Genomic DNA, 27,341 nt, shown 5'->3' on the forward strand with positions numbered 1-27,341 from the left:
ACTGCGTCTCTTTTCTTCTGGAACTGGCCCTTGCGCTCACAGATGGTTTGAGCGAGCTGCACTTCCCGCCGAGAATAATTACACTGGGGACCCTGTCACTGGCACCAACTCACTGGCATCAAAACAGCCATGGGGAAGGGCTTGTGACTTAACATAAATTAGATCACCAGGGAATCTGAAAATCTTTAACTAAAGGAGGTCAATATTGCAATATTTTTTCCCCGCCTCACTTTTATGGGACAAGAGCAGCGAGGGAACCAGACCATGTGATGGCATCTGACTGTCCCCAGTCCCGCTGCTCTGTTCAGGCATGTTGGGATGTTTTTCATGTGCTCTGGGTGGGATATCTTTGTTTACATTCAACTTCTCATGTATTTTTGTTCAGACAGAGAGCAACACTGAAAACTTCATAGCATTCAAATATATTCTGCTCTGGAAAAAATCCAATCCACTAGCATGAACGTTTTAAACAATAGGAAGAATGTATTCATGTTTCAACCTCGCTACACAACTAACTGAACATGTTAATAGCTGCAATTAAATAACAATGCTTGAACTTGGTGATGTTTGGCTCTGACATTTGATATTTTGGCACATATTGGGGCACATTTGTGTGCACGTGTGCAGTGTATCACAATGACGTCACTTTCACTTCACTCTTATTGTTTTAAAACGTTTGTTATTGCTGTTGTGACTTGTACTGTGGGGTTTAAGAGGAGCTTTCACCACTTTGTGGCTTGAACTGTTGAATTCTATTTTAACCAAAATGTCTTTTTCAGATATAATAACAATCATGAACATATGCATAAAAATGAATTGAAGATCAGGGGCAGTGGTGGCTTAGTGGGTCAGGAAATGGACCTGTAATCAGAAGGTTGCCGGTTCGAGTCCCGAAGGGACACATTTCGCTGTGTGACCGTGTGCTGTGCTGCAGTGTTTCGCAATGACAATCACTTCACTTTCACTGATCTCATAAAAGAGGACGCCTGCACATGGCTGCATGTAAAGACGTCTAAAGCTGAACAAAACACTATAAAACAATCCCGTTGTAAGTATATGAAATTAGAAACTACCCTCAAATTGGCTGTCAAGGTTAATTCCTCTAAAACAAACACTTCATAAAACATTACGATCTGATCTGTGATTCTTCTTCCTCAGTCAAATAAAAGTGCCTGACAGCTGAGCTGTTCATGTTTAAGCTTGTTGAGGTTCCCTTTTTTAACAAGTACAAACCCACAAGATGAAGTTATTAAAAGTGCAGCGTGTTCCAGTCACAGCAACATATCAACTGTTGAAATATGTCTAAATATCCATAGAAAAATGTTAACTGATTGTAAATATAATTGTAAGACACACTGATGGGCTTGTTTGTCCTGCATTAGAAGTGTGTTGCAGCTGTGACAGTCTTCCTAAGTCCTCTTAAACTGGATCAAACAAATGAATAGATGATATTAAAACCACAATTTGACTGGGAATCATGACGCGACGTGACGCGGGTGACTTGGCGGGTGACGTGATGAGTGACGTGACGGCCATCGCGCTCCCAGAGGCGTGTGCGTGCCGATGGCTTTAATCACGGGACGTTTGTTATGCTGTTTGGTGCTTGGTGACGGGACCCCGGCCGCGTTTGAAGAGAGCCCCGCCAAGTGCCGGCCGCCATGTTTCTCGAGTGGAGAGGACACTTCAGATGTGATTAGCAGTGAAGGAATCCGGGGAGCAGCAGCAGCTGCTAATTAACCTCGCATTGTGCCGCCCGACAATGCGCCACAAAAGAACAAAGTCGAATTTAAATGCGAGAGATTATCACAATAACAAAAGACAAAGTACTGGATCATGGGCCTGATGAGAATTTTCACACTGATTGTGCCAACATGCGATTGGATCAAAGACAGATCAAATTACATTAGCGGAACAATTGGGGGCTTGTTATTCGACAAGGGAAAGCATCAATCTGCATGTCAGAACATCCCATAATGGACAACCGTTAGCTTCCTCTGTATCATTTAAATAAAGCTTTGTGTATTTCTGCGTCCGCTGAGATCAGTGGTTTCGGCGGCTTAGCTGGATGCCATCATCACTTGAATGGCGGCGAAATGGGACGTTTCCCACCTGCGTTCCTGTCGCATTCGCACCGGTGACCTCTGACCTTCCCGCTTTTTTGTAGCCAGTTTCATTATCAGTCCGCCACCGGTCGGACCAGCTAACCGGCCGCCACCTCGGGCTCATTCTCTCACCTTTGCCTGCCGTGGCCGTCTTTGAAGTGCAGCGCAAGTGTTAGTTTATGGCTGATGAGGGAGAGATAAGATGCCGGGGACGGGCGATAAATCAGCTCGTCGCGGCACCTCTGCGAGGGGAAACGGCCGGGTACTAAAATCCACAGAGGCCGTTACTGTTCTAACATATTTAACGCCTTACAGCTAAAAATCCTTTAGCGCCCAAACACCCCGGTGTCAAATCTGCTAAGTACCTTCATTAAAGGGAGTTGTTTATGTCGCCATTAAAGCAGCTCCCATTCAGATAGGGTAAGCAGCGGCGGACACTTGACGTGGTCCACTTAGCAGACCAGCCCCACGTAATTCGGCAGTTACTCAACACGTAAGACTTGCAGGTATTTACTTTCCAGCCACGAGCGGGCGGGAGGCGCCTGGACGGGTACAAAAAACTTGTTTATCGGCCGGGAAATTTGGAGAATGTCGCATTGAACGTTGCAGCCACCCGTCCGGGGCCGTTGGCGTGTTGTGCCGGTGAAGCGGCAGCTGGTTTGGTGGCGGCTTCAGACAGGGTTCGAGACTGACAGGACTGGTGCCGGCACGGCGCCGAGATAGACGGGCGAGTGTCGGTCGTGCCCGGGCCTGTCGCGAAATGCGCAGGAGCGCGCCGGCTGAACCCCGACCAGTGCAAATAGAGACAACAACAACAACAAAAAATACTCTCTGCGTGGAGCGTGACGCATGAAAGTACTTCGCCAGAAACCTCGCTCACGCAGATTACGCCCGGCAAGGCGCGTCTGGCTGGAAGCGCAGGCCTTTTAACACCAAGAGCCCGGCTAACAGTTACTGTCATCACTTCCCTGTGACAATACGCATCCCAATCTCGAATAACAATTAGCCCCTATTTTACAGCCCCCGCTATGTTAAAGCTAATTTACACAAGCAGGGGGAATATGCAACACACAGCTGTCACAGCAGGACAACCGGCGGACAATGAGGGACACAAAAGGGAGCCATTCTTCTACACATAATCTGAGATGACACAGAGTCATTTGGCTTTGCTCGAAATTTCACATCAAAGTATTTGGGTATGAAAAGGCAGATGGAGGGTGAACAAAGCCGGACAAATATTTGAACAGCGAACCCAAAGGCCTTTTTACCCATTTATAGTCAAAAAGTCATTCACAGCATGTCAATATCGGCCTTTAATTCTGGGATTTGGAGTTGGAATTTTGTTATAAAATGTCACAGCTAGTTGGTCCATCGGGAGCATCCATCAGCCACGCTGCTGCTCCCGACCCTCCCCGGAGGGATACTCCCTCCGCCTCCCACTGACATAATTTGTTTCACAGCCACTGACCGCCGGCATGAATCGGATGTTGACATTCGAATTTCATGCACACGTGGGTGTTTTGGCGGAGTCCGGCCCGCGCTTCCTCCCACCCCGGCGCCTCCGCGGCCTCGCCTGGCCACTACCTGACACGCGGCGGCGGCGGCGGCGGCCGGGCCGGGCCGGATGGGTCCATCAGCGATGGGTCAGCCCTTCCTGAGAACGGTGCTTCTGATTTACTTACTGGAAATAATTCTTTAAAGACAATGCGGAAAAGATCCATTTTGTCCGACTAGACAGCAAACCTGCCTTATTTTACCAACACACGACAGCATCAAAATATTTGTTTTCTTATAGTAGTTTTATTAAACCAGAGAAAAATAGCCACCGGCAAAACCTAAAAACATCACAAACTCAGCACTTTGTCATATTTCCTAAATAAATCTGATGCAACTTTTATTTAGCGTATGTTTTTTTTTTTATGCCTTTACAAACAGGACGTTGACAGCTCATAATATCGGCAAAAACGTTCCGACTGTGGGCCTTGTCAGTTACTGGCCCCATTCTGTCAGTGAGTGGCAGGAGGAACTGGGCACTGATAAGAACCAAGGTAAGACCTGGAACTCTGCATTCCTCACACTCACACACACGCACACACACACACCACTGATAGGGCTGGAAACATCTGTGGGATTCTGTCTGGATATTTAACGCACCAGATGTTGCTTCTGGACAGAGTCTTTTTCATTTCAAAAAGGAAATGATATGAATTGCTGCGGTGCGAGGCCTACGAGGCACCGTCAGTTCACGCAATCCGAAAAACAAATGTAGTCATCCGAGTTCAGTAAAAGCCAAGTAGCAAAGCGCAGTTCTGTCAAACATTTCCCGGCCTCCCACTGAATTATCACTGCACAATAAACAAGCTTATAAATAACAGGCCTATATGTCCATTTCATCTCCCTACTTCAGGTTAAGTCAGGTTTATTACTGGGGCCACTGCAGAAATGCATTAAGCAAATCATATATTATGCATGCTAATTACCTTGGGCTTCCACTTTAATGAATTCTTTTAATTAAAATAGCACATTGTGGTTTTGCAATGGCATGCTCTATATTTTACCCCTGTTTGAGATGACCTTCACAGGGAAAAGAGGAGGAAAGAACTTGAAGGTTGTCCCTGTTGTTTTTGGTTACACAACAGGGTTCATGACAGTGCAAATGCATCTCTTATAAAAAAACAAAAAAAAAACAAACAAAAAAAAACGTTAATTAGCGTTTCATTAGTGAGTCGTTTGCCAAAAGATGCATTTTTTTTCAGTCTGTTTGAAAATAAATGATATTGAAATTTGCGACGTGTGATTGAAAAAGAAAGAAATAAACCCAAAAAAGAGAGCGAGACAGAGCAGCGTTCTGGCGTTCTTCCAAACGCAAACAACTGTTGCACATTTCCAAAATGTCTACATAAAATATATATAATTTTAAAATATATATATATACATATATATATATATATATATATATATATATAGATGTATATATGTATATATTTCAAATATATGTTATACATATATACTTTACGGATCGAGAAAAAAGTTATTTCGAACGAATTTTAATACTTTCGGAGTTGAGTCCGTCTTATTTTTAAATATCCTTCGTATACGTATAAGAGTCGAGATAAAACGTTAAAATATCTTATGCACGCAGTTAATACCGGCGAGTAAACAAGATCCCAAAATATACAAAATGTCAAAAAAAAAAAAAAAAAACTTGCGGTGTTGTGCAAACAGGCGTCGAAAGGGGGAGGGTCGGCTTTAAATGGGAAAAGGGGGTCTCACAGGCCGTTTCCTAGCCCCCCAGTCAGCAATGTGTTTGTGAAAAATCCGCCTTTTTGTCTCGTGGAAAAAAAGGCTAAATCTACATCGGTGGCCCAGTCTCACTTTGCAATTCTTTGCACTTTCTATTGAGGTGAATGAGGCTGAATGAAGTGGCCGGAGAGCCTTTATTTGATCTACTCAACTGCAGAAAGTTGACGGAACGGGAATGTATTTGCTTAAAAGGCCGCGATGAACGGAAAGGCGGACAATGCACCTGACGCTGCTGCGCCTGCACAAAATCCAATCCAATAAAAATCCATTAAACGCGGAAACACTTTACTTACGCCTACTTTATTCGATTCGCCTTATTTCTTTCCCTCGGTTCATCTGTTTTCTCGCTCTATATTACAGTGTACCTTTCACATTTTTCAAAGTAAAATTCACTTAACGTTGTTTTTTTTGTGTGTTTTTTTTTTTTTTTTTTTACCGGTTTTGTGTAATTGATTAAATGTATTTTTTAGCGAAATTGTTCGGCAATTTCAGTTCGGCAGCTCCGCGCATCCTAATCACAGATTAAATCCGAATTAAATTACAAAATTAGGGGATACCCCCTGATACCCCCCTGTTGCTGTCCACTCTGAATTTCGGGGATATCATCTCGTGCCTGGATCACGCAGGTCATTACATTATTTAGTAAAAGGCCGGTTTTCACGTTACAAGTGTCTACAGTACTATATGCATTTTTAAAAGGTAAAAACTTAATTCCGATGTCGTAATTGATATTATTTAAAGAAAAACACATATAACAATAAACCAATTGTGATCATATAAAAGGACATATGAATAATTAAAGAGATCGTAGTAGTCATAATACTACTAGAAAAAACCCGCTAAATATGTATACATATGCGCGCGCTCGAAGTGATCAACGCACAAAAAAAAAAACCCGCAAATAAGAAGGCAAATATGTACGATTTACATCATTTTAATGAAAAAATATTCTGATGACCAAGTTTATAATTTAACCTTTTTTTTTTGTTGCACACATTTTTTTAAAGCACGCATGCTTGCAGCAAAACAACACAAATTTCGAGAGAGCATGCTTCACACAGTAAAAACGATGGAAATTGTACAAATTTACGTCATGTAATACACGTGGTCACCACAGCTTTAAATTAAATGCTCCACATAAAAAACACTTAAACTAAAGAAAAAGAAATAAAACATCCTGCAAAATAGAGAGAATCTAAACCGTCTAAATTTTTAAAAGTGCGTTTTTTTTCTTTTACACATTTCAATATCACTTATTTGTAGATATTCACAATATTTACCTCGCGTTCATAACGAGAACCCCATATTTCCATATTTCAGGTCTGACGCAGTGTTTTTTTTTTTTATATGATGTGAAAATTGCAATACCAGAGATCCAACTACCAGAGATCCACAAACAGCGGCTTGTTCATTGTTCAATTTTTATGCGATGCGTAAATCTGTCCGGTTGCTAATAATTGATCAGTGACACGCGCTGCCATCTGCGCCACGAAAACGGCCTCTTCGTCCGAACAGACGCGGCAAAAAAAAAAAAAGAAGGGCTGACAGATAACTCTAGAACATGATTTTAAAAAAAAGAAAATTATATAGCAGAATAATATGTGTGTGTGTGTGTGTGTGTGTGAGAGAGAGAGAGAGTGTGTGCGTGCGTGTGCGTGCGTGTGAGTGTATGCGTGCGTGCGTGCGTGCGTCCGCGCGTCGCCTGGAAGTCAGTGCACCGCCACCGACTGCAGGCTCGCCGGGTTCGTCAGCGCGTCGCTCGGCGTGGCGGGGCTGCTCTGGCTGGTCGCCGTCTGCGGCGACGTGGGGCTCAGCGACTGCGGCGAGTTCGACAGGAAGGCGGGCAGGTGCGGGGCCAGCGCGGCCGGCGTGGCCTTGATGGGCACGGGGATGGCGGGCAGGGTCTGCGGCCCGTGGCACAGCGACTTGATGGGCACGCCGTACGCGCCGTAGTCCGCGCCGCCCATGGCGTCGATCACGCCGCCGTTGTAGACGTGCGGCCAGGCGCCGGCCAGCTGGTTGTGCAGCGGGTACCCGGCCGCCATGGGCGGCACGGCGGAGAAGGCCAGGCCGCCCGGCACCTTGTACTCGCGGGCGATGATGTTCTCGATGGCGAACGGGTGCTTGAAGGTGGCCGGCTGCGTCACGCCCAGGTTGTATCCGGGCACCTGGGGCAGGTGGGCGCCCGTGGCCGCCAGGGCGCTGAGGCGCAGCTTGGCGTGCTGCTGCAGGTAGTGCGCCGCGTCCGGCGGCTTGCTGGGCGCCAGGTGCTCCGCGCCGAGCACCTTGAAGCGCTTCCTGCGCCGCAGGAAGCTGCCGTTCTCGAACATGTCGCCGCAGTTGGGGTGCAGCGCCCAGAAGCTGCCCTTGCCGGGCTGGTCGGGCCGCCGCGGGATCTTGATGAAGCAGTCGTTGAAGGAGAGGTTGTGGCGCAGCGAGTTCTGCCAGCGCTGCGTGTTCTCGCGGTAGTAGGGGAAGCGGTCCATGATGAACTTGTAGATCTCGCTGAGCGGGAGCATCTTCTCCGGGCAGCTCTGGATGGCCATGGCGGTGAGGGAGATGTAGGAGTAGGGCGGCTTCTGGTCGCTGTACGTGTTTCTGCCCGGCCGAGGCATCTCCCTTCCGCGGGGAAGACCGGTGGAGGGAAAAGGGGACGAGTCGGGCCGGAGTTGGCGGGCTTACTGGTCGGAAGTTCGTGGAGCGTCTCGTCTCGTCTCCTCCGTCCTGTGCGCGGCGAGCTAAGTGTCCGCCTCCTCCATGTCTGATGGCGCTCCGCGGTGACAGCGGCAGAAAAGCCCCCCCGCAGAGGCGCTTCATTAATGGGCCACTTCTTTGCCATCACATGACAATTGCCCCGGGAGGGGGGAGGAGGGAGTGGAGTGGGCGGGGTGGGGGCATAATCCGGTTTCATTTCCACCTACTTTACATGGGACACCTCGGGCCAATAGGAATCATTTCCATCTGAAGGGCGGAGGAGCGCGCCGGGGACCGGAACTGGAGCGCCGGTAAGAGCGCGTGGAGGTATGCGCCGGGCCCGCGTCACGCGTGGAAATGGCGCGCGAAACCGTGGGTGGATGGGGGGGGGTGCGATATACATTTATTTACATATAATTATTATGAATTCTTACTATTAAAACATATTTTTTATTGCCGTCGACGGTTGCAGAGTGAAAGTTGCCCACTCATATTTTACACGTTGCGCGTGTAATGTACAACTCTGAAAATGACGTTAATCGCTTTAGACGTAACGGAACCCGGCGTGCGTTACGCAGCTTGTTCTGAAACGTACGTGGCGACGTGTTTATTCGTCCGGACATCGGCCGAGATGACAAATTATGCGCGCGCACATCTCTCAGAATGAAGCGGGCCACTCGAGACCGCTCCCCACGCACCGCGCGCATTTTTATTACAGACTCCTGCTATTCATCACAAGTAACGGGAATTTTTTTTTTAATCTAATGTTTATATACGAGTATAGTCGCAAATTGGCAAATTCCAAAGCAAACAACAACAAGAAAAGTTGCCTTAAAATGAAACTTCATAAAGCGAAGATCTTTTGTGTTTATGTAAAGCAAATTGAAGGAGTACTTCAGAAATGCAAATAAAGCCTTTAGGGTGACCTTGTGAAAACTGTATAAAATATCCATAAGTCAATTATATGAATGTGAAAAGCAAATGGAAGACTATTTCAAGCAAAGGCCATTCAGACGCCTTTTTTCTCTCCTTCTTCTTCTTCTTCTTCTTCTCCTTCTTTTTCCGAGGCTCACTGAGGGCCACCTTTCCGCTTGGTGGCTTCGCAATACGGGGGACCACACACACTCGGGGATTTGCTCATAATTTATGCAAATTTCCCTCCATAAATCCACAATGCGGTCCTCGGCACCCTGACGGATTAAGAATGGATTCGACAATACGGCCGATAAGAAGCGACGCACAATGTCGATTCCTCTGCACAAGGGGGAGAAAAACACGCAAAGAACCCGGTTTTATATTATCTTCATGTTTTTAAATCATTTTTGTCATAACCGACGGAAAAGTGCGCGAATGGGATGCCGCCGCTACCGTCACGTGACGCGTGGATCGTGGATGGAGAAGTTGGTTAATGGGCGATCCTGGAACTCCTCTGCTGTTTTCACAGTTAATTACGGCCACAAAAGGCCCAGTATCAACCCGGGACGGGGGACCACCCATCTCACCCCGCGGTCCGGTCCCCTGTCCCCGGCCGGCTGTCACGCAGGACGGAGCGCTTAACCAATCGCGGAGGGGGCGAGCATGCGTGTTTGTCCACGCAGATTTATTTATACATTTTTTAGGGTCTGTGTGTGTGTGTGTGTGTGTGTGTGTGTGTGTGTGTGTGTGTGTTTGAATGCCCCAGTGTCACTCTGAAAATGCCACCGTGATCCTGAATGGATAAACTCCCGAGTTCAGGCGGCAGTAGATGAACTGTATAATGTGTGTGTGTGTGTGTGTGCGTGTGTTCGGTCATTTGTACAAGCAGAACAAAGGTTGGGCTAAGCCAAATTGCATTGCACTTGTGAACCGGGTCCCGGTCTTAAGTATCTTTTACAGCGGGGAGAGCCACGACAATTTTGTGTGTCTTGGAGGAAAAAAAGAGGGTGAAAAACAAAGGCACTTTCTGAAGCATCTCAAAGTCGAGTAGTGAGGCGTGACATTCCCAGGGCGATGGCGCACAAAAGCTGAGGTCATGGGGATGAAAAAGAGAATCAAACAGCCACTTTCACACGTCTGCCCTCCGCCGCGCCACCTCCGCACAATGGGAAACGAATGTTGTTAAAAGGGGATCGATTCCATTCAGGCCAAAGCGGCGAATGATGGCCAAACAATATTGTCCAACCTGCGATGTGCTGCCACCCAGGCCACCGCAAATAATATAAAAAAAATGTAAATGTCAAAAAAGAAAAGAAAAAGTGAAGGTCAGTGGGAAATAAAGCTTTTTTTATTCAAAGAAACTTTTGGCCTTTTAAATGGGTAAGTATATCAATGGTTAATAAACGTTTGAATTACCATTATATAGCAAAAACTCACATAAGATGTTTATTGAACAAGCTAATATAGCATATATGGCGAATTCCTTTAGGGTAACTAACTTAATAACTAATTACTTAAATAGGAACTAAATCTGGCAACAAAGGAATATTCATTCCAGTATTTTTGTATGATAAATTGTGACGTAGAATGTATAAAATGTTTGCACAATTGTTATTGTTATTATTGAAAAGCAATAATAAGTTGAAGCTACTTTTTTAGCTATCTAATGGTACAGCTACCAGAATATTTTATCTATATTCATGAACGGGTAATGAGCATTTACACCGGAGTTCTAATATTAATAAAAACTAATATAAACTAAAATGGCTAACAATGTTATCATAGTTTATTGTGACGTAGGATACCACGTAACCATGACAACGCGGTACAGTAAGTCACGATGTTCGGAAAAATTAAAACAAATGTATCGGTATTTGAGATGACGCGTTTGAGAACCTGAACGACGCACGCAACTCCAGCTCCGAGAAAAAAAAAAAAAAACCCGTAATAATTCGAACACTCGAGCGGTCCGCTTTAATGCCGCAGGTCAGAGGTCAGCCGCTGAGCGTGTCTGCTGACGTCACCACGCTGTAGAGCCCTGAGCCCTGCTGAGCTCTCCGCAAACTCCGCGTCTATTTCGCACCATTATTAGCCGCTCTGTCTGCAGGCAATGTAGGTTTACCAAAGAACTAATGAATAAACAAATTGCAATCGCTGGCGGTCTAATTGACATTGTTAATGCAAACATTTGTATACATATGTAATTAAATATAGGAAAGGTTGGAACTATTATTATTATTACTATTATTATTGATTGCTGCTGTTGTTATTATTGTGGAATGATTCTTTTTGACAGCAACTTTTAATCGTGCAGATGGCAGAGGACCTGAATGCCGGGGATGGGGCTGCTTCACTAAATGGGGTGATGCAGGCAGGTTGGCTACTTCTGTTCCCCTACTGAATCCAGCCAACGTGATGTCTGTGCTGACATCCTGTCCCCTGAGACGCTTTACGGCACAATTAGGTATGTATTTGTGATAAAGCATATGAATATTCAAGAGAACGTCAATTAATTAGCAGACAGAGGGCTCTCATTATGACGCTTTTTTCATTGTCTAGTTTAACACCATTATCCAGCATGAGTCTCTCATTTTAGTTCTTTAATCAGAACATTAATCATTAACGTTTAAAAAACATAATATAACATAAGTGCACACAAAAAATACCTCTCGTGTATGTAAAATAGGATAAGATAAGATGATGGAATTTATGTGTATGTATGTGCTTCTTCATATTTTAAATTTCTTTAACTGCATAGAACGTTATTGGTATATCGCCGTTAACACCATCATTTCATTTCAGACAAAGGTCACCCAAAGATAAATATTAAGGGCGCCCGCTAAACTGAGCCCCAGATTAATATGCATGTAAAATTAATTAGCTGCATCTCTGTGACATGAAAATAAGTACCTGGGAGAACAGCACCTTCAGGGCATTCTCAACATATGCTGGGATTATAGTTAATGGACTAATTACATAAATTAGGCATTCATTATACAGCACATCAGCTGTAAGCGATGTCTCTATTCAGCCGAGGTTGGGACGGCGAGGAAAAAGTCTGGTCAAGATCCATTTGTCCTGATTGTATTGTCTGATTGTAGTGCACGGAAAAAATGAAAGGACACACAGAGGAAAGGACACCAGAATGAGCAAAATATTTAATCTGTCAGTTTTACAGAGCAAAAATAAAAATGATAAATTTTGGTTGAATTGGCTTACACAGCGACTTTAAACTTACTCGGGCGATGAACGCCACAGATGTGCTTAATGCCTAAGCATGGTTTATACTGAGATAATCTCATTTTAATTAAGTGAAGCAATTGCATTGCTTGGCCATGAGGTGGGGACAGCCATTGTGAAACAAGATCACTGTTTCTAGAACGGTTCAAAATGTAATCTTCTTTCATACGAATGTGAACATGTACATTTAAACACAAATATGATTTAACCACAAATAAAAAAATTGAGGAAATTATGTTGTTCATTACTGCCAATTTGCATCTACTGTATGTTGCCTTGATTATGTAAAAATGAACGCTTTTAAGCAAAAGAAATAAAGGGCCTTTAAACTTTTGTCTGTTTTGGTATTCCATGAAGTGGTCATTTTATTTCATTTGAAATTATAATAATTTACCATCATATTCAAATGGCACTCCATTTATCCAAACAAATTGGCCACAATCTCAAAGGGTTTCCTATAAAATTCAAAGGTCCATTTCAGCACTGCGGACAGTTCCTGAGCACAAAAGACATTTCACACACTGCGTCCAGACGCCTGCTTTCGGATGCTATACATATCTGGGTGTCTATCTGTGAGTGCGTATGTGTGTGTGAGGGTTGAGGGAGCAGGAGAGTCTCTTCAAATCCCACCTGTGCTCCACAGTCGCATCTGGTGTTTTGGTGGACTGTAGCTACAGACCGACTCGCAGCTGGCTGCCAGGCATGGCTAAGATGAATGGCATCCGCCTCTGGTTAAAAATTGTACAACAGAATAGAGAATTTGGACTGGGCGGTTGGGTCGGATGGGGGGGATTACAGCGCCCCTAATGCAAAAAAAAAAAGGATTTTGGGAGGTGTGTGGGGGGGCTCCCTCCATTCTCACCAGTTCATTGGGTCCATATGGGGAGTAACAGTGGGACTGATGAGTGTGATACCTGGGGCCAATGTTTGTGCTGCCAAGTGTGACTAGAAATGGGGATCTCTGACCCCCTTGTATAATTCATTACAGGCATGGAACCAGCGCTTGCTCTCCTTAGGTTTGGTGACAGATGACAAAATCTGGGTCCTGGAACAACACGGTGCCTGCTCTTCAGCCTCGGGTAAGATGCGTGTGGGATGCAGTGGCACCATAAGGGACATCTGTCACGTGTTTATATAGGAAAAAGATCTTCTAATTGAGCTCAGAGGTGATCAGTGATATTAATACTAATTATCCACTTTTATCAGTAAAATATATAGGTCAGTATAAAAAAAAATATTGAATTCAGTTACAATGGTGTCTATTAAATACTAAAGGTTTATTGCATGACGCGAATCCAACATGTAAATGTATGAAGTGTTATGAATTAGCAGTCTGAATTCCTCTTTAAGATGAAAAATAATGCAGAGGTCCTTGAACTGGGTTGTAATGGATGTGGTGGGGAGGAGATTAAATTGATCCACGGACCCTAACATTCATTGAGTTCAAAGGGGGGCTTTGGAAACAGAAATCATGACATGAGATGGGAAACACAGATGTCAAAGTACCTGGGCTTACTGCAAGCCCAGCCGTGATCACCGTGGATCAATACGTCTAGTCAAATGAAATGAACTGTAACACCCCGACAAACAGCGGGGTCAAAAGTGTGTACTTAACTTTTGACCTTTAGCCCCCGTGTTTGCTTTTTCAGCTTGTCTATGATGTGTGACCACCCATAAAAAAGACACTGTAAGCACACGGAAGAGCTTACCTCCCCGGCGCTGCAAACATGGCTGTCAGCGCACAATACGACACTAAAGCAAATTTGCCAAGAGATTAGCTAAGTGCCTCCATGCATGGAAATGCTTGATAGACAGTCCACAACGTTATGCAAATTTTATGCTAAATACACTATTCTACAACCAAATGCAACAAATGTTTTAACAAATGTATTATGTATTAATAAATGTTGTTTCTGCAATATGCTGGTCCTTCAATGTGAACTGTGTTAATAAAGAGCTGTGATTTACAAATAAAAAAAATTAATAACTGATATTACTGATTTTACAAACATTATGCAAAAATACGCCCTGCTGCTGTTCCAAACCTTTACACTCCTTTACAAACCTTTAAACCCTTAAACCAGAGGAAACAGGAGGCGAAAACAACATGTCGAGATTACATACATAATGTATGCTTTGCTATTTTAATCATGAGGGATTACACCAGGTCATTATACAAGGCGCTCCCGATTCCTTAATTGAAGTCAGCGGAGTCATCCCTTCATGTTTTCCTTGATGGTGAGCAGAAAGGCGCCCATGTATGGTGTCACTGTAATTCTTCCCGGGCAATTTAGTAAATAGTAAGACATCCATCTGATGAAAAACCTTTTAATATGATCCTAAGTGGTTGGGAGGCACAGCTTTTATAAGGCCTTGCGTTCATCTAGACCTTGATAATGAGCAGAAGGCACTTAGCCAACTGGGACCTGATTGGGGGTGGTATTCTCTCTATCATTTCATCTAATGCATCTGGGACACCACTAGTCTCTCAGGATGGGGTCCAGTAGCCATGTGCCCACATCACAGCATAAATGAGTATTTACCACCACATTGATAAACAAGAAGAGCATTTTATTAATTATAATGCGAGACATTGTTTAGTGTGACCACAGGGCAATGTGGCCAATAATGAGCCAGGCACTTCTGAGGGGTCTCTATGTCCTGGATGGTTAAAATACTACTCAACAGACTGAAACTGTGACAACAGGAAAGGCGAGTGCATCAGCTGAAGCCACTACTCAACACAGCACCCACAGCGCTTTTATAAATCGCAGACTCCCCGGCCTCTACCTCAGCCTCAGCCAGCGCTCATGATCGTATGTTTACAAGGGCCTATCGCTTTAAGCAGCGATGCCCTGTCACGGATATTCAAATACTTTAATTGAGCCTGATTTATATTGTTTTTAAATTAGCAGCATTTCCACTGTTGAGCACCGATAGGCCCGCAGTAAATCAAGGGGCCTTTAATAGGGCCACGCCACCACGTACAGTCAGCTGAGCATGGCAGCCGCCGCCGCCGAGCTCCTCGGGAGTTGACCAGCCCGGCGTGCCCCCTGGTGTAAGGTAATATGCATGACACATTTCCAGGCACTAATTCATTTGTTTAATAATAAGACGGCTAACCTGGATTGGAAACAGGGGCACTGGCAGGAAGGTATAAAGGTCCTATTAATCCATGGATAATCAAAGGGCAGTGGGAGTCGCCTCGCACAGGAATTTGTCAATCCGGAATATTTGGGCTCGCGTTAAAGTATCCTAATACTGAATGCGCATTGAAGCCAACACATGCACAAGCACTTAATTATTCCAGTGGCATCCTGTGGTGCTTTTTCCTTAACGAAGAGAGCGGGCTCCTTAACTGGAAGAGAGGGACCCTCTAATGCATGTATAATGTTGGGGAAATTTGTCTATTGTATTGCCATATGAAAACAGGGTAAGTGTTGATCAAGTGGTCTCCATTGGTTATTGATTTTAGAAAGAGATTTAAATGTAAAATGAATCATTTAAAATGACAACATTTTGTGGTTAAGTGCATGCTGAACTTTTTAAGATTAACGGTTTTATTATAAGAAACATAAAAAAAAACAAAACAGAAATAAGTGTCATTATGAGTGCACTCGAGGACATCAGTGTCACTCACTCCTCAACAAACATGCATTTGGATGAACACGATTTCACAGCCGCAGAGTCCGGCTGGTCTCTTATCCTGCACACCGGCAAGCAATTTTTCATAGTGTGAATTAAACCTACTTGAAAGGTACTTGATTAGGACCTGAGACGAAGCTCTCAGCCCGGATGGGATGAATAATAGAAGCAGCAGCCATTCATCACTGCATCCACCGAGTGGAGAAGAGGGTCCGGAGCTGCTCCGGAGTTGCTTTAACTCTCAACACAGCATATTTCAGTGTTCATTTGCTGAACCAGAATTAAGATGAGCAGTATTTTAACAGTTTAGTGATGCCAACCATCCTCAGCATTGCAGAGAGAATTAAGATAGCTGAGACATTGAGCTACCATTTCAGAGTAGACAATTTTAAAGGTCAACAGCTCCTCTATTTACGGTTTATGTGCAATACATTTACAGGTTATGGTTCAATGGATTTACTTTCTTTTAAATATAATAATAACATATAGTCTCTTCCTCTAATTGCAAACAGTATAATGAATTTGAATTGTGAGGTTCCATGAATGGCCTTTAAATGAGATTGCATACATGCCTTCACTTTGGTAACTGCAATGTCAGGTTTAACCGAAACAATAGATTTTTTTTATCTGCACATGACACAAGTATGTGCTAAAAATAATATGCATGTTTGGATGTGCAATAAAATTATTTTTCACTTTTATGAATATTTGAATTAATGACTGGTTATACTATTGATTAAGATATGAAAAACATGCCAAATCCAAGTTCCAAGAATATTTAGCCAAGTTAATACTTTTTTTTATTAAAGTAACCAGAAGGATTATGCAATATATTTTTTATGTATTTTTTCAATGAAGTAAAAAAGAAGACAAATTACATGATCATTGCAGTTCAGATATCATCTGTGATTTTATTCTAAATGTTAAAGCACCAAATTTCTATCAGAGGTAGTTATGCATAAAAGATATTGAAAGTTAATAGCATTTGCATTGTATATCCATACAGGTGCCAGATATGTGATGCAGCAGACACGCGTGCCGCTCAGGTTATCAGCCAGAAACCCAACAAGCAGATCTGGGAAATGTCAAGTGCCACTGGATAGAGGAAAAAAAAACCTGTCTGCCAGAAACAGGCACAGTCACAGATTTAAGAGCCTAACTCTGATAGTTAGGGAAATGTCCAATTCCCTCATCTGAACCGAAACCATTACAATCCCAAATAATTGACTTTCAAAAACCTGTTGCCTTAGCAACAGAGCAAGGCACAAAAGAAATTGTAATAATTTCCTGAATACTCATAGGAAACAGTTTACCTGTATGGTGGTGTTTACGGTTGAGGAAAAGTGGCACCAGGATTGGGACATTAAATATTCTTTTAAAAATTAGCCCCTGGACGTGGAGTGCATGCAAACTCTGTGCCGGGATTTGAATTTGATATCTTGGACGTATGAAACCAAAATGATTGTGTTGCAATCATTTATACATTAAAACCTTTTACATTTAGTGAAAAGTACTTTATTTATGCAATTACATATGAACACATAAATGCATATAAATGTATTTACATGCACACAAATGTAAAAAAAATGTCAATTAACTAATAATGTCAATTTAAATTATTTACAGATGATATATAAATAAATAGACCTGAGTCCACAGTAATCAGTGTTTGGCTTAAAATTGCGCAGTCATCCGTGTGGACAAGCAATACAACCTAATTAACCCTTAGTCAACTAGTGCGTGCCATCTGGGGAATAAAGAACTCGATTCAGCAGAGGAAACTGCCAAAACGTTGCCGGCCAAAAAACTGCTGTGAATCTGCATGGTTCCACAGCGAGACATTTGGCGTACAGTTCAACAAAAAAAAAAGAAATTGAAAACACTTGAGTAACTTTGGTTAATTGATCTAATTAAGTCAATTAAACTGGCTATTAACCAAATGAGAACTAATTACCAAAATGAGAGGGTGGGTTTCTCAAGGAGCGAGAATGAGCCAATTACTGAAATGATTAGTATAATGCAAGGCACTCTGAATGTGGGTAAATTGAATCATCCACAAGCTCTTACAGCGGAGATTCATTACTAGGTTAGTGCCATAAAAAAAAAGAGTGATCTATTGTGCCAGGCAATTGGCTCGCGAACACAAATAAGTGTTGAGTCAATCACACGTCATGCATCAACTCCAAAAGGCCTGCCTGAATGCAGCGAAGCGAAAGCGTCGTTGAAGATAAATCTTCATCAAGGCTGAATATACAGGAACTTGTATAACAGTGTTGCTCTTCATGGAGACAAGACAACACTGTATCATATCATTACAGGCTTATGCCCATATTCTACATTCATCAGTGAAATTCTGAGGCAGATAAAGAATGTTTTAAAAACACCGACTGGCAGTACTGCCTAAAAGCCTGTCATATAGCAGGCTGGTGGGGGGGAAAAAGTTATGGCTTAATGAGACCTTTAGCCTGGATTTTATAGTAATGGACTTCATGGACATTCACTTAAAGGCATGAAATAGTGTGAGATAATGGGAAGATGACTGGAAAAGTCATGACACCAGAAAGCATATGACTGCACTTTTAAGAGATAAAGCTGGTGAGAGCATGGAATGCTAAATCAGAGGAGCATATAGGCATGTTCAACACATGCCTAAATGACTCGTTTAACATTACACCATCATTTTGTATCACAATATAATTTCTTTTTTAAAGCATTCTCTTTTGAAAACACCAACATCTTTCTGAATTTATTCTTTAAAGTTTAATATTAAGAAAGATATATCTGAGGCAGTGTTTGCCAACAGTAAAACCATCATTTTGACTTGCACCTCTGTGGTCCTAAATGATAATTATGTTGATTGTAATTTTACTATGTAAAGTCAAGGTAAAACAAAAACAAAGAATATTTTAATAACCTGAGATGTATAATGACAGTCTGTGTATAAGGACAGTCATGGGATTAAATAATCCAGAATGAGGAAATTGACTCCAGCAACTTTAAAGACTGTGACACATCATCAAAAACTTTAGGTTAAAAAAAGGTTTGTTCTTGCTTTATGTATGTATTTATGTAAATCGCGATGATGCCTTACACAAGTGAACAAGCTCCATGCTTAATGTAGATTGATATGTTTAATGCAAGGTGGAAAATAGTGCCTTACATTTTTTCCAGTATTGGGAATTTGATTGGTACATGTAATGTGATGCTGAACAGGGCATTAGTAACACACTACATCGTCATGGATTAAAATCCTTCAGCACTTAAAACATCCCCTTTGTTAAGACAGCACATGTCCAGACCCACCTAAAGTTTGCCAGAGAAGATCTGGATGATCCAGAGGAGGATTGGGAGAATGTCATGTGGTCAGATGAGACCAAAATAGAACTCGTATTTGAAGGGGAAAATATGCTGAGTTGCATCATAAGAACACCATACCAACTGTGAAGCATTGGAGTGGAAACATTATGTTTTTGGGCTGCTCTTCTGACGTGAAAAGTAAAAGTGAAGTGATTGTCATTGTGAAACACTGCATCTTAGCACACAATAAAATGTGTCCTCTGCATTTAACCCATCACCCTAAGGGAGCAGTGGGCAGCCGGGAAAGGCTCCTCACCTTGGCGGTTCAGGATGTGAACGTGCAATCCTCCAGTTACAGGTTCGTTTCCTTATCCACTAGGCCATCCACTGCAAAGGGGACAAGACAACTAATCCATATTAAGGAAAAGATTAATGGAGCCATGTATTGTGAGATTTTTCGCAAAAACCTCCCCTACCATCAGTGAGAGCACAGAAGATGAAACGTGGCTGGATCATACTGAAACACACTGCCTGGGCAACAAGGGAGATTATAAGGTTCTGGAGTCTCCAGACCTCGATCCAATAAAAAATCTGTGCCCAGCGACAGCCCCAAAACATCACAGGTTTTGAGAAGATCTGAGAAGAAATGGTCAAAATACCAGCTATAGTGCGTGCAATCCTGGTGAACACTTACATGAAACGTGACGTGACATCTGTCATTGTCAACCAAGGTTACATTGCAAAGTATTGAGGTGAACTTTTGTTTATTTTCTGCAGGATATACAAATAAATAATGCATTTATTTCCTAGATTTTTTTAGAGACATTTTGTCTCTATCAGTTGAAGTGTACGTATGATGAAAATTACAGATCTCTCATCTTTTTAATTGGGACACCTTGCACAATCAGTGGCTGCCAAATACTTTTTTTGACCAGCTGTATGAGTTTTTCCTTTCTCTCACTGAGTGCTTTAAATGAAGCAACAAAGGCAGAACAGCTCTAGACAATGAAACTGCTGTTGAGAAATGTAATCTCTATCCATCTGATGGATTCATTCCACCATATGGAGTTTAAGCCTTCTGGGGGAAAAGGCCAAGGCGTCCTCCCTGATAAATGATGTACTCCACACAGCTGTTCAACCCTCAACACGTGTGCTCTAATCACAGTGGACAACGCAGCATGGCACCTCCTTGGTGAGACTATACTACTGAAAGCAAATTCGACATTAGCTCCAGTCTGAAAGCTGAGACTCCTCCAGTGTCATCCGTCTGATTGGTGTAATGAAGACTTCTCGTCTCTCCACTGGTCAGAAATGGTTGCGGACACCAATAAATGAAGCAGATCATGCTAAACTGCAGCAATTAGCCAAGCCCTATTACAGTGAGCCAATATCTGCTGAGAGAAGCACTAACAGTTTGGCTGACACAGGCTGGCTGATTAGCCAGACTTAATTAGCCGTGTTCCAATTGAAATATAAATTGGTCTTTAAACCTCAATTGGGACCCTTAATGGGGAAAGTGCAGAGACCCACTGCAGACCATGGCAGGTGGGCTTAAGACAGAGGAGAAAACTGAATGAATCTTTCATAAATGATGCACAGTGCATTCAAATCCATTTAATGGCCAAATGGTGTGGTCTTTTTTACGCGAGGTTACTTCAGGAAAAAAATTGTGTGTAAAATTGCATTTGGTGTTTGCAGCAAAACTGTTTATGTATTTAAACTTTATTCACTTAATGTGATCTAAACCAACTCAGGTAGTGGAGTTCAATAAAAAGCAACGAATAAAAAGCATTTCATTCGGGGTGTCAACATGATTAATATCGCAGTAAAAAGGATCTGAGACCCTGAGTTGTAGGGGCTGTAGAAAAGGCATTTTGCATCTCAGCATTACTGGCAACAAGACAAGCAGTTAAGTGAGCCAACCCATGCAACAGTATGAATATTTAATTAATAATTAGTCATGTAATTTCTCCTCCGGAATTATTATCCCTAGAACTGGTTGGTGAATTTAATTATTAGCAGCCTTTTTGTTTCCATGTCCCCCTCATTACTGTCAGGATTGATGTAACATAAACTTCATTAAAAATTAAAGCAAGAGTCTTAATTACAAGGCTACCCTGACTGAAGTTAGAATTAGCCAAGTCAGTGATGTGCAAATGAGAGCATTATTTAAGGAACATGCTGGAAGTAGTTATGCTAATTTGGAGGGTTCACAGTAGCAGACCTTTTCACTTGCAGTTGCATATTCATTAAACACACTATGCAAATTTAATATAGCAGTCTTAGTAATGCCTTGTTAATTTATTCAGATTTATTGAGTACGACTTGTAAAATGTACCAATTTAATTACTCCATCTCCTTGGAAGGTAGGGGGATATGGCCAAGGTTTTTAAACTGTGTAAATCTGGATTATTGCGCTTTGATGAAGGAACAGGTTAAGGAAGGACACTGTTTTTTCCCTTTTTTTTTAATAACCAGCCTTGCAGAGACGTGTTTGATTTACTTAAGCTACATCCAAAGAGAGATCAGTTAAAACGCACCCAGTCACCCAAAAGCGTGCCCAGGAAGGGGCATGCCGTCTGCCTTCTGGTATTGACTAAGCCAGATCTGATGCTGAGTCCACAGTCAAATGGCAGTAACGACCCCACAGAGAGCAGTAAAGGATGGAGGAGATCGTCTGCGAGCGCTTCCGTTTACGCTATTTATCACCGGCAGCCTTCAAATAGACTCCAGACTCACACTCAGTAGATAAAATTTGATGGGGAGTGGAGATTTTTCATACAATGCTATCAATTTCAGAAGGTCAAAAAACTAAACTTTGAAACTAAAGAAGAAAATACATTTTCTATTTTTGTATAAACACTACATGTAGTGGTTAAATTTTTGTTTTTTGTTTGTAAGATGCAATTCTGCTGTTGACTGACCCATCTAAAGACAGACTTCCAAAAGGAAAACTTTGGTCCTCCATTTGCCTTCAAAATCATTCAAGTCAATGTTCTAGAGCAGACGTGTTCAAGGGAAATCATCTCACATGTTTTTCTCTATGTCCAAGTGTGTCCCTTTAGATCTCTGTGCCGTGGTACGTTGTTAATGACTAGCTGGTGGGCCCCGGGGACCGGCTGAGCTCGGAGATGGAGGTGGTGGAAAACATCCTGAGGACTCAGGGATGGAGAGGTTCAAAGACCCTGCTGGCTAGAGCACCGCCTGGAGAGACGGGGAACCGGCACTGGCACTGTGTCCGACGACAATTACTTCCCACTTCCTCACAAAGCACAGTCCCTGTGGGTGGCTTCAGAGACTCTCACTCTCAGTGGCCTGTCTAACATCTGAAAAGTGCTACATGGCAGCACATATCAGCAGAGCACAGGTCCACAGGCAGAAAATAGTGATGGCAGATTCCCCAAAAATCTTACTGGAATATATTCAACATATATCCTACACAATTTCTTTAGGCTACGCTTATTTCAAGGAGAAAATTGTTTACTGTGATCACATTTTTGCATAAAAAGTAAACAAGATACTAATAAGAAAAGGCAAACATTAGCGCCCGAAGGTTAAGCATAACGCACATCCTGGAAAGACTAATTCTAATGTGTGCTGCATGTAGCTGGTCCTCCCAAACTCTTTGGAGTTGATTTTTTAAATATGTACACTTTGTTCAATTATTTAACAGTAATTAATTAGCGCAGATACCGCTTTTTTCAATGTGGACAAAAGTTTTTTTTTCTCCCTTTACACCACTTCTTTTAAAAGAAACATGAATATGCATGTTATTTTATTTGATAAATTATCTTCATTGGGTCCACAGAGGTTTTCGGTTAAATAAGTCCTCCCACCCACCCATATGAACTGCATGCTGCATCCTGTTTGTTAACAACATACAGGAGTCAATAAAAAAGAAAGTATTTCATTCTAATGTTCTACTGTGGATCAAATGGGGCAGTGGTGGCCTAGTGGGAAAGGAAGTGGACTCATAATCGTAAGGTTGCCGGTTTAAATTCCGAACCGCCAAGGTGCCACTGAGCAAAGAACCGTCTCCACACACTGCTCCCCGAACGCCTTTCAAGGCTGCTTACCAAGGGTGATGGTTAAAAAGCAAAGGACACATTTTCCCACCATGTGCGTGTCACCATGTGCGTGTCACCATGTGCGCTGCTTGCTGTGTATCACAATGACAATCACTTCACTTTCACTTCACTTTCAATGGTTTGATAATATGCAACAATCTGATAATAAGGTGGTCGCCACTTCACACTGTGCATTGATATAATAAAGAAGTCTCTGATTCTGGAGTGCACAGTCACAACACGAGCGTGTAGAAATGAACGGCATTTCAGGGTAATGAACACATCCGTCCGCGAAGTGATCTGTCATGGAAATAAAGGCGGGTGAAATGCAGGAGTCGCTCGCTGGAGACACTTTGACAGATGGGGATTTGATGGCAGTTTAAGTGCCCGCTGCTCTGTCCAGCCATGCCTCGGTTCTGCCCAGTTTCCTCTGTCTGATTTGCAAGGCTGTCCCTTTTGTCACTTACATTAGTTAATTACACAGAAAAAGGACTAAAAGCGTGACGCTTTCACAGCTATTTTATGGCAGCTTCACAAAATCTGTAAAAAAAAAACAAAAAATTGGAGAACTAATTCCATATGTCATGAACTGTGGTTTTAAGAGCATTCCATAAATCAGGGAAAATTAAGCGACGAGTAACAAAGAAACCAAAGAGAGAATTAAACATTTGTGCTGCGCTGGGAAAAAAAGACGCTCTCATCAAATGGTTCTCTGACGATTGAGCATCATCATATTCATGGAAATAAATGATTCAGAGACAAGAAAGTGAGGTGCTAGCCTGAAGGTGTGAAGGTGTGAGGACCTTGAGGTTGATGTCGCCTCTCCACCTCTCCGCCGCGCAGCTGGCCTGACCGCAGAGCTGTAATTACCCTGGTGGCATGAATAATGGGGCGCGGCCCGTCCCAGCGATGCGTCGATGGAGACGAGATTGGTTTAATCAAGTCCGTCGGTCGGGCCCGGGCCTGTGAATCTCATCACAGCGACCCCTCGAATCACCCCGCCTGTCCCCACTGTGGCCTGCCACATTACCCTGATAAATTCACGACATCGTTAGTTTTAAATAGGAACTCTGTTAGGACGGGGTATAAGTTAGAATATCGTTCATCCACAGCAGCCCGGGCCTGTGTTGTGGCTGTGAGCCTGGGCTCTTTATGGTTTTTACTGTGTCCCATCATGCCTTTATTCTCCGATGATGGGCTGTGTGCAGGAAAGAAGCAACCTCTTTAAGCAGTGCCAGTAGGCTTAACCTTTAGCTCTGTGACAGCCCCTTAACAAGACTCCAAGCGCATCAGGACCAAATGCAGCCTAATGACATTTAATAAAGAACAAAAATAAAAACAACAACTGCAAACAGCATGTTTAACATTTTCACCTTCAGAGTTTCCTTAGACTCTGAATCAAGATGCAAATTAGACTCTAAGGCAGACAATCAAACGAAAAAGTATTGCTCGCATGTTGCACCATGGCATTGTGAGCAGCGAAAAAAAAGCCGCCCCCCTCCAGGGTCTGCCAGTTAAACTAAGGGATTAGCAGAGGCCCATTAAAGATTAAAGAGGTGGGTTTTAGTTTATTATCCCAAACCAACAACTGTCAGTGTCAGGGATATACACCTTCTTCATTCAACACAACAGACTGTCAATAATTTGGTCAGGGGAATCCTTTAAATGCTCATAAATAATGAATACATGCATTTTATGCCGAACATTTTGGTTTCTATGATTGTGCCAAATCCCACTGAGGCATGTATAATAGCAGAGATTTAAAGCAATGCGCATTAGATGACCTGGTAAACAGGGGACTAATTACAAACAGAACAACCATTTTCCATCTAATAAGTTGAACTGTTTAGGGGAATACATTATACCTTCTTATGATAACATTATTACAGAGAATAAATGTATAAACATAATATAAAAAATGATGTGGCTGATAAGACATAGCTCAGTATCAGACATATAAAATGTTTTGATTGAATGGTCCTCATAGGGCTGTGGATTGATGGCAAAAAGCTGTACACTGCACTATAGCCTGTTCAGAAACATAGTACAGGGTAAAGCATTCTCAGGATTTTCATAAATAGATTTAAACTGCAAAACTAACTACTGCTTTTGTTGGCGTGTGGCTTTTTATGTCACCCAGGAAATTATCTTTAAAACGGGAGGTGCCTGATGATTGATACTTCTGACACACACTGGATAGCTCTGAATGGTTGAAACCTTCAACTGTCAATACATTACATGTGCACACATCAGAAAAAAAAAACGCTTCTTTTTTTATTATGTAATTCCTGATGATGTCAATATTTCAACCTTGCTAATTTCAGGCTAAATAAACTGACACCCATTAGTTCTGACTCAGTTGTGAGAACAGCGGGCTGATTGTAAGTGTCTCTCATTAGGAAGACAAACAGAAGATTATTCATTATAATGCGTTTACCCCCTAAGGCGCCACTTTTTTTGGTAGAGACAAGTCTGTTTTTGCTTTTTTTCAAAACTGACAGCACAGCATGGGACAAAAGCAGGGACTTCTGCAAAACTTTACCAAACAAAGCCAAGAGTGAGAGGTGAGTCAAGTGTCCCCCCATTATTTTTTTCATGCTGCTGACGACACTGGTGGAGTCCACATGGAGAGACGTCTCGCTGCTGTGGCACAATTTGGGGGCCATTCATCAAGCAGGACAAGAGATTAATTAAGCCTGAAGTCTGAACTGCCCCCGGCAGCCTCTCATCAAGGTGGACTTCCACCCTGAGGCCGCTGGGTTGCAATAAAGTCACGGGGGACACTGCACTCCCAAGATTTTGTAAAGAGATGAGAGAAAATGGTTATTTCACAATGATTACTTCTGTCTTTGTCTCAGAAGGAAAGGTTACATGACAGGTGATTAAAATTTTGACTCCAAAAAATTATTTAAAAAAGAAAATATCCCAAGCAATTGAGGGACAAAAATGCTGTTTACAATGTTTGTTTTTGTGATGATAATGATATTCAATCAATATGTTCCACAGCCCTAATAGACAGTATACTACAAGAACAGACATTAGGGATTGTATGTATCTGCGTTGGATGCATCAGGGTGTTAAGAAAATTGACAATAGAAGATGTTTAATCTGTACAACCTATGATCTGTTAATTGAGGAACCATCAGCAACTTTGTCTGTGCATCCTGTTATGATGGACACCAATGGACCATACTGAATCAGTATTTACTACATCCGGCCATTTACCCTTTTTGTAACGACAGCTCTTCCATTTCAATATTTTCATTTCACTAATTTAATTATTTAAGCTCAAGATGAATGCACAACACGCACAGCCACACATATGGAGCAGACAAACACACACACACACAGATCATTTTAATGAGTTCATTAGCCCATTGTATCCATAGCTTCATCTGAGCAGGTCAAGCTTGTGATGAATGGTGTGTGCAGCTCCTACCTCCAGGGTAGGATTTCATAGACGGATGGGGGAGGGGGGTAGGTGGGCATCGAGACACAGCCAAAGAAAGAAAATAAGAAAAGGCAGGGAGGAAGAGACCAGGGAAGAGTTAAAAAGAGGTGTTTGGATCACTAGAGAATTGTCCCCCTCACCGGTCCAGAGTCTCAGAGACATTAGGAATCTAATGTGCTATTATTCTCCACTGCCCCCCTAAGCCTCAAACATCTGTCCTGTGGGCGTCAGCTGTAATAGTCTGGGGCTTTAGGACCTGTTTCTCAGACAAGACTCCGGCATTTACAAGGGCCCTTGACACGCTGGCGACTTAATCTGCAACTACTTCGACAAAATTGACATTGTCTAGAGAGTAAAGCAATCACCAGAACTGGTATTACAGAGCATTTATGTTTGAGCTGAGACTCCACACAGCAAATCTTGACCTTTCAGAGCCCAGGCCCGCTATTACACTTTTCCTCACCGCCGTCTTTCCAAACTTCCTTGAAGAATTATGTTTGTCATTGGAGGTGGCTTTTCTCAAGGTTGCCTGTGGGTTTAACTCACAGCAGCAATCTGTTCTTCTTAATACCAGCATGGCATCTGGAGAAAAAGTCTGAAAAGAACAGTGGAGAAGGGCAACTTCCT

At 42.7% G+C, this 27,341-nt stretch overlaps 1 protein-coding gene and 1 long non-coding RNA gene across 3 annotated transcripts; one reads left to right on the forward strand and one right to left on the reverse strand.

The window, feature by feature from the left end:
• Nucleotides 1–7,003: 7,003 nt before the first annotated feature.
• On the reverse strand, nt 7,004–8,154 carry foxb1a (forkhead box B1a). The gene has a single exon (XM_028958809.1). The coding sequence runs from the start codon at nt 8,018–8,020 to the stop codon at nt 7,115–7,117; it is 906 nt and encodes a 301-aa protein (XP_028814642.1). The 5' UTR covers nt 8,021–8,154; the 3' UTR covers nt 7,004–7,114.
• Nucleotides 8,155–8,333: 179 nt separating this feature from the next.
• LOC114767275 (uncharacterized) lies at nt 8,334–14,106 on the forward strand. 2 transcript variants are annotated; one of them, XR_003742913.1, is made up of 4 exons: nt 8,334–8,410; nt 11,329–11,478; nt 13,243–13,333; nt 13,904–14,106. It is a non-coding gene; the product is annotated as an uncharacterized LOC114767275 (long non-coding RNA). The 2 variants fall into 2 exon arrangements; XR_003742912.1 differs by having other exon boundaries at nt 8,359–8,426.
• Nucleotides 14,107–27,341: the final 13,235 nt, after the last annotated feature.

This window comes from Denticeps clupeoides, chromosome 17 (assembly GCF_900700375.1).
Source record: "Denticeps clupeoides chromosome 17, fDenClu1.1, whole genome shotgun sequence".
In the NCBI taxonomy this organism is placed as follows: domain Eukaryota; kingdom Metazoa; phylum Chordata; class Actinopteri; order Clupeiformes; family Denticipitidae; genus Denticeps; species Denticeps clupeoides.

Coding starts and splice junctions, on each gene's coding strand:
- foxb1a (XM_028958809.1), bottom strand. CDS start 8,020: ATGCCTCGGCCGGGCAGAAACACGTACAGCGACCAGAAGCCGCCCTAC.